At 49.3% G+C, this 13,690-nt stretch overlaps 1 protein-coding gene across 2 annotated transcripts in view; it reads right to left on the bottom strand.

Annotated features, from left to right (window-relative positions):
- LOC149340723 (sodium-coupled monocarboxylate transporter 2-like) overlaps positions 1–13,690 on the bottom strand; it is a 91,587-nt gene that overhangs the window by 4,744 nt on the left and 73,153 nt on the right. Inside the window, exons 13-15 of one of the 2 annotated variants that reach the window (XM_089549564.1) lie at positions 11,288–11,472; positions 7,781–7,878; positions 6,978–7,069 (exon numbers count right to left, since the gene is read on the bottom strand). In XM_089549564.1, the coding sequence (XP_089405690.1) occupies positions 6,978–7,069; positions 7,781–7,878; positions 11,288–11,472 (375 nt within the window). The remainder of the gene's footprint in view (positions 1–6,977; positions 7,070–7,780; positions 7,879–11,287; positions 11,473–13,690) is intronic. The other variant, XR_016283643.1, reaches the window with a different exon arrangement.

Genomic DNA, 13,690 nt, shown 5'->3' with positions numbered 1-13,690 from the left:
CGGGGTTTCGTGCATTATAGAGGAAAGGCGCACATTCGATGTGCATTTCCATTTGCCGTATATTTCAAGAATGGCTGCCAAAGAAGCTCGCTCAGCAGCGTCTATGATGTTGAAAGGTGCGTTGAGCAGCTATCATCTAAGTGGGTACAGATATGCACTATCGGTGCGCGTAATGTGAATTTAGTAAGAAATAGACCTTCACTCAATGAGACGCCATCATGCACCTCATAGACCACTGTGAGCTTCAAGCTGCACATAAAAATTTGGCGGGGGCTTAGCTTTAGTTAAGCCTGGTAGGTTGCGAAAGCAAAAGCGGAGCGCCTCCAACTGAAGGAACGCAGTGCGCCGCGTCTACAGGTCACGCGTGGCTACCGGCCGCCGCTGCACGACGACTGAAAGCGTCTTGGAACGCAGTGTGCCGCGTCTACAGGTCACGCATGGCTACCGGCCGCCGCTGCGCGACGACTCAAAGCGTTTTCGGTAATTTTTTTATATTTTGTTTTTGATGTCCACAACGTTCTGGTTCTTCTCTGCATACGTCTTTCTTCTTTTAGCAAGCCGTTCTTCTCTTCGGTCCGGTGGCTCTTCTACACAGCGCTTTCTTCTGTGGTAATTATATCGTTCTGCACTACTCATAGACGATTCTTCGGCATTCAGAGAGTCCATGAAACTACTCTCGCTCACTGAACTTGTAGAACGCCGCCGGGCTCGCCATTCTGCGGCATAGGCGCGTTGCTTAGCCAACCGCTCTTGCCTTTCTTCATCTGTCTCCTCGGCACGGCGCCGGCGTTTGCGCGCATGTCGCTCCAGCGACGCCTTGTACAACTCCTCAGACATGACTAAGCGGAGCGCGCCTGCGGCGCCCCGTTTATCCTCTCCTAGCGAGCGCCCTCACGCGGCGGGCCGAGGAGGCCGTCACGTGGTAGCCGCCGCGCCGAGCGAAGGAACGTCTACGGCCGAAGAGACGAGTTGGGGCCCCTGCTCTCCTCTGGTCGTGACGTCACGCTGTCACGTGGTCGTGCGCCGCAGCTGCGCCAGAGCGAAGGAACGACCTCCACCGACGGCAGAAAAGTGCTAGCAGTATTGCTTTCGCAATAAAATATTTTAAGGATAATGACGACCATCATATATTACACTTGGAGGACCCAACTTGGTCTAATTGCCGCTTCACTTTTTCCCTTCGCATGTGTTAATCAAACACAAAACAAAATGGTGTTCTTTATCTTCAACTTCCCTTTTTCTTCACGATTCGTCATTATTACGAACGAACAGCTTTATGGACAGCTTTGGGCGAGAACTGAAGACTCAGTATTGACGAGGCACGACCGAATTTCAATGCGCTTCTCATCGCAACGAATTGTGATGATCGGCGTCTAGCAAATCAGCGTCACAATGGAATCATCAAAGTGTGTCTCCATGCTCATTTTTGGGATGCATAGCTTAAAGGGACCCTGAAAAGCTCTTTGCCAAGGTTAGCAAAAGCCCACGAGAGATCGTTATTCTATCACTTGTCGCCGCACCGCAAAAATTGTTAAGCGAACTCCATCAACACCGAAGATATCGCCGATTAAAAATGATGTTCCTCCTCTCCACCACATACTACCCTCAACTCATACACGCGGGGCTCGCTCCGAAAAAAAAAAAAAGAAAAGACGGGCCGATGCTCCGCCCATGCATACGTCAAGCAATGGCGCACTGCTTGTTTACTTCCGGTGGTCGCAGACACATGTGCGAAAAGTGAGTGCGATTCACTGCGGTGCGCTGTTGCGAACGGCGTCGCAACGTCCGATCGCAGCTCGTCGCCTGCGTGCAACTTGCTAGATGTGAACGACGAGCCGCGCGCGGCAAACGCAACGATGGCAAGCGGGAGCCAAAGCAGGCGCGGAGAGCGGCAGCGTCGTGATGACGTACAGCGCGCTCCTCAGGGCGCTCGGGGCCGAGCCACGCCGGGCCGGCCTGCCAGCCTTGATGCCGGCCGCCGGCGAGTGAAGAACGCGCTAGTATTGTTTGTTCACGTTTCTAGCAAGCCCTGGGATAGATGCATGTCAAAAATGCATCACTTCTGACGGTCGTTGGCCAGTACCGAGCTGATCGTAAAAGTGATGAATGCGATACTAGCAAATTTCATCCCATAGCCGCTTTGGAGCAGGCGGCGCATCGCCTGCTAGCTCCGTTGCTGAAGGCGTCGTGGAAATCGAATATATATTCTATTATGGGACGAGTTCGCAGTAAAACGATGTGAAGAGTAGGCCTTTTGATATAGCGCAAGCGACTTCCGAAGCGCCGCCAGCCGCGGCTTGGATGCGAAACCATTAGGCCTAGCGACGACTTGGGCAACCTGGGACCAGCGTGCAGTTCGTCGCCCGGCGTTGCCGCAGTCGGTGTCGTTGCCGAAAGTTCCACTTTTGAACAGACATGTTGTCGTTGCTCAAATCTAGGAAGCATCATCTCTGGTAGAATGGCTGTTTTGTATTTCCTTGTGCGAACGTCAAGTACGCCGAGCATGCCGGCCGGCCGACCGGCCTGGATCACGTCTGCCGGCGTCATAAAAAATGAGCTAATGAGTGTTCTTGACGTAAATAATAAGCCCTAGGCCAAGAAATGTGAAAAATGTGTCAATTTTGAGGATCGCTGACCAATACTGAGCTGCTGGTAAAGGTAACAACTGTGATACGAGCAAATTTCTGGCCACAACCGCCTTGCAGCTGCCGCTGGCCTGACGTTGGGGTCCGGCTCGCCTGGCGCCCACTCGCTTTGCTGCTGAAGGCGTCGCGGAAAATGACCATACTATTACTTTATTGTGAGATGATGCTGTTGACTGTAAAGCGATGTGTAGAGTAAGCCTTTTATTATAGCTCAGGCGACTTCCGAAGCGCCGGCCGCTGTGGCTTCGACGCGAAACGAGCTATAGGCCTAGCGATGACCACGGCAGCCAGGCAGCAGCAGTGCTCGTCGCTCGGAGAGCCCGCGAGCGATGCCGTTGCCGAAAGCTCCCAACATAAGCAGGCATGCTTTGTAGCTGCTCGAGTATAGCTGGCAGTCTTTCTGATGACGATCGGTGCGGCGCGCCGGCCAAGTTTTCGCACATATGTGTCTCCTACTTGCTGCTCGAACGGCATGGATCCGGAGCTCGAAGCGCGGCTGCGTGCAGCCACCGCTGAGATGGGCTTCGAGCCTTTCAGTACACGCCATACCGAGATCCACAGGGCGACGACAGCAGCGATATATATAATTCTAGTACACTATAGCAGCGACTCGTCGGCGCAGCTAGGAAACTCGCAAAGGCGGGCGCCAAGATTTGACGAAACACGTGCTTTTGTGAGCAGACGGATTTCCTTCTATACCGGAAGTACCACATTAATTTCAAGAAATGCGCTGGATTCTTACCTCTTTATACGTGTGTTTTAAAAAATAATAAGCAATCAATAAAATAGTATTTCAAGGAGCATCAGTGCTTAGTTTCAAATGAAATATTGCAAAAATTGCGCGTGACTGCCCAGTTTACGTCATGTGGTAGGGGCGGGTAAAAACGCGCCGTGAGGTGAGCCTAATCGGCTGTGAGCGGCAAGTTTGAAAAATTGTTTGTAAATTATTGGTTCCACGCGCAGCTTTCTGAATCAGACTAGAATACTCTTAGAGACCACCTCTACAGAGTTGTTGCAATAAAATATGATTGAAGAAACCATTTCAGGGTCCCTTTAAGTAAAAGATAGTTTATGGTTTATGAAGGTTTAACGGCCCAAAGCAACTGAGGCTATGAGGGACGCCGTAGTGAAGGGCTCCGGAAATTTCGACCACGTGGGGTTCTTTAACGTGCACTGATAACGCACAGTACACGAACATCTAGAATTTCACCTCCATCGAAATTCGACCGCCGCGGCCGGGATATAACCCTCGTCTTTCGGGTCAGTAGCAGAGCGCCGTAACCACTGAGCCACCACGGCGGCTAGCTTAAGTAAAATAGTCTTCGGGCCACATTGCTCTTTTAGCTCCGTAGCGAAGCCCTTACGGCACTACTGCTCAAAACAGAAAAAGGCCCTAAGTGACTGGAACGCCTTTTTCCTAGGTAAACACCGTGCGGCTGACTTATGCAACGCATTTCCAACCATTCTCCTACTTACAGCGCTCTTCTCCTCGACAGCTGGAGACGCAACCTAGAATCGAAATGCACATTCTCAACTTGCGTGCAGTCACTGCAAAGTGCATCTCCGCTGTTAATAAACGAATATTAAAACGCGCATCATATCACAATGAATTACGTTGATCGGCGTCTCTTAAGTCAGCGTCATCGCGGAGTGATAAAAGGGCACGGCGACGCTCTTTTGTAGCATGTATAGCTTAAGTGAAAAGTATTCGTGCCACATTGTTCTTGTAGTCCTGCAGAGAACCCTTTACGGCACTAGTTCCCTAAAGAGAAAAAGGCCTTAAGGTCCTGCCACATTGTTCTTGTACTCCTGCAGAGAACCCTTTACAGCACTAGTTCCCTAAAGAGAAAAAGGCCTTAAGGACCTGCCACATTGTTCTTGTAGTCCTGCAGAGAAGCCTTTACGGCACTAGTTCCCTAAAGAGAAAAAGGCCCTAAGTGACAGCAACGCCTTGTTGCTAGGCAACCACCGTGCGGCTGACTTAAGCAACGCATTTCCGACCGTTCTCATACTTACAGCGCTCTTCTCCTCGACAGCTGGCGACGCAACCTAGAATCGAGATGCGCATTCTCAATTTGAGTGTACGGTCACCGCAAAGCGCATCTCCGCTGTTAATAAACGAGTATTAAAACGCGCATCACATCGAAATGACTTGTTCTCAGTGACGTCTCTTAAGTCAGCGTCATCCCAGAGTGATGAAAGGGTGCGGCGCGCTCCTCGTTACGGTGTACAGCCTAAGTCAAACGTATTCATGCCACATTGTTCTTGCAGTCCTGCACAGAAGCCTTTACAGCACTAGTTACCTAAAAAGAAAGAGGCCTTAAGGGCCTGCAGCACCTTATTGCCAGGCAAAAACCATGTGGCTGACTTAAGCAACGCATTTCCGACCGTTCTCATACTTACAGCGCTCTTCTCCTCGACAGCTGGAGATACAACCTAGAATCGAGATGCGCATTCTCAACTCGAGTGTACGGACACCATAAAGCGTATCTCCGCTGTCAATAAACGAACATTCAATGAGCATCCCATCGCAATGAATTAAGCTAATCGGTGATTCGCAAGTCATCATCACTGCGGGGTGACCAAAGGGTGCGGCGGCGCTCCTCGGTACTATGTACCGTTGTTACCAAAAGTAACCGGGCAACGGTGGTATGTTTCTTAGCCGCGTAGCGAAGCACTCATGGCAGCCCTTAAGCTCTGAACCTGTGAAAAGTAAGGTGAATCCTTGTCATCACGTTTTGACACCTTTCGGTTTTTAGGGGTGCCTTAAATCTGTTGCTCGGTTACTTTTGGCAAAGAGGGTAGATCCTAAGCCAAATGTATTCGGGCCACATTGTTCTTTTAGCCCTGTAGCGAAGCCTTTACAGCACTAGTTCCCTAAAGACAAAAAAGCCCTAAGCCCCTGCAGTACCTTGTTGCTAGGCGACCACCGTGCGACTGACTTAAGCAACGTATTTCCACCGTTCTCCTACTTACTGAGTCGTTCACCTCCACGGAAAGGGCCGCAACCTAGAATCGAAACGCGCATTCTCAGCTTGAGTGCATGGTCACCGCAAAGCGCATCTCCGCTGTTAATAAAATAATATTAACATGTTCATCACATCACGATGAATTCTTCTGATCGGCGTCTCTTAAGTCAGCGTCATCGCAGGGTGATGAAAGGGTACGGCGGCGTTCCTTTGTTAATGTACAGCCTAAGTCAAATGTATTCAGGCCACATTTTTCTTTTAACCCTCCATAGAAGCCTTTACGACACTACTGATATAAAAAGAAAGATGCCTTGCCCCACTACAACACCTTGTTGCTAGGCAACCATCATGCGACTGGCCTATGCAACGGATTTCCGACCGTTCTACTTACAGCACTCTTCTCGTCGACAGCTGGAGTCGCAGCCTAGAATCAAAATGCCTATTCCCAACTTGCGAGCACGGTCATCTCAAGGTACATATCTGCTGTCAATAAACGAATATTCATTGTGCATCTCATCCCAATGGATTGTGCTGATGGGTGGCTCACAAGTCAGTGTAACTGCGTGGTGACCAAATGGCGCGGCGGCGCTCCTTGGTAGCATGCACAGCCTAAATGAAAAGTCTTCAGGCCACATCATTTTGTTTTGAGCGCTTTAGTGAAGCCCTTATAGCAATGCTGCCCTAAAGACCAAAATACCTTAGTATGACACTCAGAAAAAACTGAAGTTGACATGTATCGATATTTTGCCGCCTTCTGATGGCAAAGAGATATTTACACCGAAAATGAATCTTAGAAAAGGCCAAAAAATGAAATACACAGCTGTCGCCACCACTGGCCGTTCTCGCAAACAAACTTCGGTCTCTGCGCGGATACTAGAGGCACGGTGATTGCGATGACCTTTTCGGTTATGACGTCAATGCAACTTTGAAACGACAGGCGGTAAAATTTTTAAAAGCAATTTTCTCGGCAATAAATTCGCCTGTTGCTTCCGGTCAAGCATCAACACAAGCAGAAAATGCCTAGAAATCAACCTTTACCAAGAACAAAAGTTGGATGGGGCTGTCTTCAGTGTCCCTTTGAAACGTGAGGACGAGGGTTCTCTCCCCAGAAATTCACAACATGGTGAAAAGCAAATTATATGGACTGGCGAGTTTTGACCAAGAGTGTGCACAGGTATCTGTAATGATGCGTTCGCGACCTCGACTCAAAACGTGCTGCAGTCAAGGCCATCAGCGGCCGCCAAAAGTGAACGGTGAGCAAAGCAGGCGTCTTCCGTCCTGACGCCAAGCGCGGGTCCTGCATCTCCACGGGGCAAACATCCCCAGCGTAAACGGTGAGTGTCTGCCCCTCCTCCCGACGTACCTTCTCGGCCTCTTTGTCGTCGGGCGAAGCAAAGCGCCTGGCAACGCACCGTGCGAACAGCTCAGGGTCGTGGGTGACGCCTTGGTTCTTCCCTGCAAGCAAAAGACGACGGCAGCACGCTCGTTCATTGAACGAAAGGAACCTAAGTATAACGGCTTCATCAGTGCGAAATGTCATGCTGTATGACTGCTGCAAGACTATAGGGTACGTTTTATTAGGTCCGGCTGGTTGACAGGTAGGCAGGCTGGCTAGACTAAGTATTGCTCGGCTAGATTAAATTCCGCTAGGTCCTCATCATCATCATCAGCCTGACTACGCCCACTGCAGAGCAAAGGCCTCACCCATGTCTTTTTTCTAATTAACCCTGTCCATTGCCAGCTGCGGCCACCGTATCCACGCAAACTTCTTAATCTCATCCGCACACCTAACTTTCCACCGCCCCCTGCTACGCTTGCCTTCTCTTGGAATCCGCTCCGTTACCTTCAAGGACCAGCGGTTGTCTTGCGTTCGCATTACATGCCTTGCCCAAGCCCATTTCTTCCTCTTTGTCGGTGGAAAATGTCACGCTATTTAGAGTGCTGCAGGCTAGGCTAGGTTGAAAACAGCGACTTCTTCGACATTGAATGTCATGTTTTGCACATTACCGGTTGTATAGCAAGGACACATAGTGGCCTTATCGTACCCATACTGCTGCAACAGTCAGTTTTCACGCTGATTACTACGAAACAAACAAAGAGGGAAGCGTGCGTGCTTCAGAACAGTTCTTTAATGGCATGGTCACACCGTAGAGCAGGGCACAGCACCTGTGAGGAAGCTGATGATGACGCTCGCAATCACGGTCGTGGTGAAACCTAGCACGGGTACCAAAAGGTGTGACAGCCGGTACATCAGCTCCAGGCCCCTGGAAGCGTTAGAGAAAAAAAACAACATGAAATGAACGGGAGGATACGGAATTACTTCGATTCGAAAAACGAAACGCTATATTTTTTAACGTCACTTTGCGGCTCCTGCACCGTCAAAATTTTGTCGTTTTTTTTTTTTGTCGCACGATAACAGGAAAACAACTGTCAACGATCGAGTTCAATTTTTTTGCAGCGCAGACAGCATAACTTCGACGCGGCGTGAAGTTCAAAACTAATTTAAATATTCTTCCATAACCCACAGCCTAAACCGTGAAACCTTGTATCCTGCCGTACCATCCCAAAATCCCCCCCCCCCCCCCCCCCCCCTACTGAGCCAGTCTTCTGACGGCCGTATCCAGGGTGGAAAAAAGTTGGAACGGGGCTTACTATTCAGAAAATATCCACGATTAAATTTTAAGCGCCCCTGCGCCGAAACGGTAGGCCATTGTTACCGCACGCTCGGCCCGGTTTCCGACCAAAAATGTGCGTCTATTGGCGATTTTCGTGGTTTGGTTTATTCGGGTTTAACGTCCCAAGGCAACGAAGGCTATGAGGGACGCCGTAGTGAAGGGCTCCAGAAATTTCGACCACCTGGGGTTCTTTAACATGCACTGACATCGCACAGCACACGGGCCTCTAGAATTTCGCCTCCATCGAAATTCGGCCGCCGCGGCCGGGATCGCACCCGCGTCTTTCGGGCTAGCAGCCGAGCGCCGTAACCACTAAGCCACCGCGGCGGCGGCGCCGCGAACTAGTCCAAGAAGACTCAGCGCGCGCGGAAGCCATGTCATTTGCTCCTATCCCCAGTGGTTCGCCGGCACAGTGAGAAGTTGTATCTCAGGAGCGCTGCTACATAACTGTTTGCACGCTGCGAGATAATGCGGGTGCTGTCACTGCATGAGTTTTTCGGTGCCAGCAATACGGGAGAGCACGGAAACAGGGAGTTCCCAAGCTGAAGTGTAACGCTTGGAGGACCATGACAGCGCAGTTCTCAGCAGGCACACAACCTGAATTTCTCAAAAGATGATTTCCCACGACAAGAAGGGCGTACGTGCATGTGTACGCTTTTCGAACAACGGCGCCTCGATAACTAACCAGACGCGACTGCTTCCTGATAGTCTGTGCGTTTTCCTCCTCGTTGGGGCCGCCTACAGACCATTACGCCGGCGCCTAGCCTTGCCTTGCCTTCTCACTTGCCACTCCTGACTGGGCGGTTGGAGGAAAACTGACGCGCGGCTTTCCGCCAGGTTACTGCGAAAGCGTCCTGCAGGCGGCCTTTGCGGCGAGGATCCGTGCTTCATATTCGAAGGGCAACAACGATAGCGGCCGAGGAAGACGACGACACAACCGCCTTTTTCTCCACAAATGAAATTTACTTTGCAAAACCACTGACTTTAACGAGAAGAAAGGATAACGACAACGTCGCATCACGAAACGAAAAAGAAAAAAACATGTGCAGAGATCAAGTCCCTGTGAACGTCGTCTGAGAAGTCGCCCGTGAAGCGTCTATGAACTTCGGCGCTAATATTTATGTCCTATCCCTGCTGCGCTAAATTTTTTAACCACGTAGAACCAACTGGAGACTGGCTCGGTAGTAAACTCTACTGGAGATAAAGTCAGGTTTCATTTCGGTAGCATGCACTTTCCTTCGAGAAAAAGTCACCGATGAAAAGATTGAAGGGACACGAGGGGTACAGACATAAGTTGGCGTGTATCGATAGGGCATTGCGTTCTAATCACAAAGGAACCACCCTCACCGAAAGCGGAGGTTTTATGAGATAGAAAAGTCCAAAAAACTAAATACAGGGGTCGCCACCGCAGGCCGATTTTACAAGATATATGCGTGAGTCCCTCATTATCAGCCGATTAGGGTGTCCGAACTGAACTGTAGTTCTACCAAGGTGGGATGCATTACAGGCGGTTTACAAGTGAGCTACAAATGCTTTCCTCTTTCATTTGTCCCTGTTCGCGCGCTTCACAGTGCAAGTACTGATCACCAAAAACTTGCCCAATTATTTTCCCTTCTGATCCCGTAGTTTCTCAAAATCCCGCAAAGCGAAGAGAGGTGCTGTAGTCGCTCGTCCTCCGCAGGAATACCGGGAAGTGTCAACTTCGTACTTGGCACACATAGCTATTGGCCGAAAACAAGGATTTAGCCGCACGAATACGACTTTTCTTGAGGCAAACCTCCCGCGAATCCCAGTTTATTTCCAAATATACGTCTAACACCAAACATGCGATTGCGATAAAATTATTAAAGTACAGTACACGCCCCATTAAAGCGGTTTATACGCGCGCGTGGGGAGCAGCGGGGAGAAAATTTGTTGTAGAAGCCGAATCCACCTTTTCGGCCAAACACTAGCCGAGCCAAATACTAAGTTCTCACTTCCCGAAATTCCCGCGCTGGATGAAGCAAGGGACCTATCAAGCGGGGAGACGAGGTTGTACTAATCTACTGCGACGCCATCGTGGAATTTTCGCAAAAAAAAAAAAGGGAGGGGGGGGGGGGGGGGATTTGCTTGAAGCAAACACTTTTGCCCGACTCAGCATCCTGATCTTAAAATACGTTGTAGGAATGCTTGCTGCACGTTTCAGTTCCATGCTCACAGTGAACTGAGGTGATTTGAAAAGATCGCTGTTGCCACACTACAGTCGGATACAACTAAAGAACGAAGCGACTTTTTCCCGTCAAAAAGACCCCCTACCAATGCAGGGAGTGGCAGATGAATGGGGATAGTCGCCTACCTCCATGATCAGGAACAGTATCCTACCTGCATTGCCACGCTAGCAGGTTCACGAGCACCATCCGACGCCAGTGGCTGGAGGGGGATCCTTTTGACGGGAAAAAGTCGCTTCGTTCTTGAGTTGTACCCGACTACAGTACAGTGGTGAGCAGCCTTGTCTAGAGCGCTCGGGCGGTGCACTTCCTTGCAAACAAATCCAGATTTTGTGGCAGCCTCTAGGGTCCAGCTGCAACGCTTGCACGGTAGAAGCGCCAGATAGCCTCGTAAACAAAGCAGGCACGAAAACTTTGCCCTGTAATGAGGGGCTGCTCTCTAATTTCGGTTTTTGTTACCAAGTGCGCACTGCTCAAGCGCTCTAAACAAGGCTGCTCACCACTGTACGTCCTGTATTTGGTCCCCAGACTAAAGGCTGATCATCAAGAGGCGTCAATGTAAAGGCTCCCGATAGGATTACCAAAACAAAAAAGTGGAGCGGCACGGGACTGCGGCCGCCGTTTCTACTGAAGAGTCAGTACATCAGCTCTATATAAGGGACGAAGTGCTTTTCAGGAAACTCGCATAGACGGTGCGGCCTATGCCAACACCCTCTCAATACTTCCTTGAGAGGGTGTTCCCTATGCGCCTCCCACATATGGTCCGACGCAAGCAAGCGTTCGTCGCTCACTTGGGTCCCGCAGTGGGTAGGACTGCGATGGGTCCCGTGCTCGCGTTGTGGCCCGTGACGTTGCCGTAGCGCGGGCATCCGGACACCGAGGTGGGCAGGTTCTCGTCGATCGGTTCGCTGGACAGCGAGCCCACCACGACCCAGAGGCAGATCACCTGACCGATCAGCAGACCGCCCAGGGCGCCCTGGTTGGAGAGTGCAAAAGGGACCAGGGGATGGATCTTCCACGGGAACAAAACACTGTCTCCAACATTTTACAGAGCAAAAAGGCTTTAAGAAATGCAATGCCCAGTCGAAAAAAATGCAGAACCATGTCAAAAATACGACAAGATATTTTGTAGTTTTGTCGTAACAACAGATTTTTTCTGTTTCATAGCCTTTTTCTACAGAATTGTAGATTTTTCTGCAGTACTTTTCAGTAGTATCTACACGAAATTCAGTTGTTACTACAAACTTCTGGCCGAAAACATTAGAGAAAATATGTTGTCAGGAGAGAAATTTTTCCGTTGTGTTTTTCGACCGGATGACCAAGGAAGACAATTCCCCCAATCGCCCCGTTCAAGACGTACCCATAAATACGCCCCTACGTCGAAGTGTCAGACTGTGTGAGGTTCTCCGAACGTACGACAGCACGAAAAAGGCAAATAACATTGTCTCCCCAAAATTAAGTATCTCAGCGAAGTAATTCTGTCCTGCGCATCACATGCCTGCAAATTAAGCGTATCACTGCGTCAGCGAGCAAAGCTGAATTAAGCTAGATAGTGTTAAAGAGTGCCTTAGTAGTTTATAACCTAACTTAGGGGCACAGCTGGGCTTCTTGAAAACGATACAAGAGGCAAGCTTGAAAAGGTTTGGTTTGGTTTGTGGGGTTTAACGTCCCAAAGCGACACAGGCTATGAGAGACGCCGTAGTGGAGGGCTCCGGAAATTTCGACCACCAGGGGTTCTTTAACGTGCACTGACATCGCACAGTACACGGGCCTCTAGGATTTCTCCTCCAAAGAAATTCTGCCGCCGCGTCCGGGATCGAACCCGCGGGCAAGCTTGAAAAGAATCTATACATTAACTACTTGGAAAAATTGGCGAAGTAGAGAGAAAATTAAAACACGAGAGCTGTGAGAATCGATCAGAAACAATTTATGCTTTGTTTGAATCAAAAGCCTGTAAGGCGCATTTTTTCCCAGTACTAAATTGTAAGCGGGCCCTACGAACTGCTTCCGACTTCAAATTCCTATGTTTAACCACTGCAAGCGTTGACAACAAAATAAAAACAAAATTCCAGCGCACAGAGATATATAATGAGTAACAAACTCGGAAATAACACAGACACCTTCTAAAGTGCACCTGAGTTTGGGCATCGGTCACTACAAAAACAAAAAACGGGGCTTTACCGCAGCAAACGCTACACTAAAATACGGCTAATTATTTTAACATAAGATTCATGCCGATGCCGATAATAAGAATGCTATTAGGTAAGAATGCTGCCTTTGCTAATAGTATGAACATGCAATATGATCGCAATGTTATGTTTGACAATAAGAGTACAATCCCCCATGTCCTCCAGGCAGGCAAAACATGTTTATTGCACCGCGCATCGTCACACCCAGTTTGGTGCCTAATGACCTCAAATGCCACAGCGACTACAACCGCACCCGGTACACTAGGAGGACGAGTCTGTAAAATAACAGCCAAGCGAATGCGTTTAAAATATTCTCTTTTTTTTTTTACGCCATTACGCAAACACCCGGCAGCCTCACCTATGGGGCGACAGAACTCGCGAGCTAGGCGCAGCATGGAGCTGCACACAATATTGAGCGAACAATTAACGCACGCTTAAATAATTTGTTATTTCTCACAGACTCTTACAGAACTTCTAAGTACTGCTTGCTATTCGAAATTCCTGAAGCGGCAGATATCAGCACAGACCTGATCACAATGAATGTCATTGAACAACAGGTAAATCACGGATCAACAGTCGATTCCGGTAATATTCACGGCCGGATTCTTGAAGACATCGCGTGGAGACGCGAAGAAGAAATAAGTAACTCTGGTCTGAGTGGAAAATTTTAGGCTAAGTCGGGCCCGGATATATAAAACCTGGATAATCCTAATTATTGGCTATACCGAACACAGAGATTATCTCCTTCCAAATACCATGTAAAAGTATAGGAATATCACGCAGTATACCGAACTGCCATTCGGGCCATTCGATCATTTGAGCACTGGAGAGAGAGAACCATTTCAAGTAGCTTCATGCTACTCGCTCAATGTCGGGCTGGGTGAAAATTTTCCTCATCATCGTAATCATCATCCTCATCAGACTGAATACACCCACTGGAGGACAAAGGCCTCTTCCATATCTTTCCAATTAACTCTCTACTTTGCCAACCGCGGCCAACGTATC

The sequence above is a fragment of the Amblyomma mixtum genome, chromosome 6, assembly GCF_055824585.1.
Source record: "Amblyomma mixtum isolate Tamu chromosome 6, ASM5582458v1, whole genome shotgun sequence".
Taxonomy (NCBI): domain Eukaryota; kingdom Metazoa; phylum Arthropoda; class Arachnida; order Ixodida; family Ixodidae; genus Amblyomma; species Amblyomma mixtum.
Note: the sequence above shows the minus strand (reverse complement) of the source record. Positions and strands in the feature narration are given on the sequence as shown.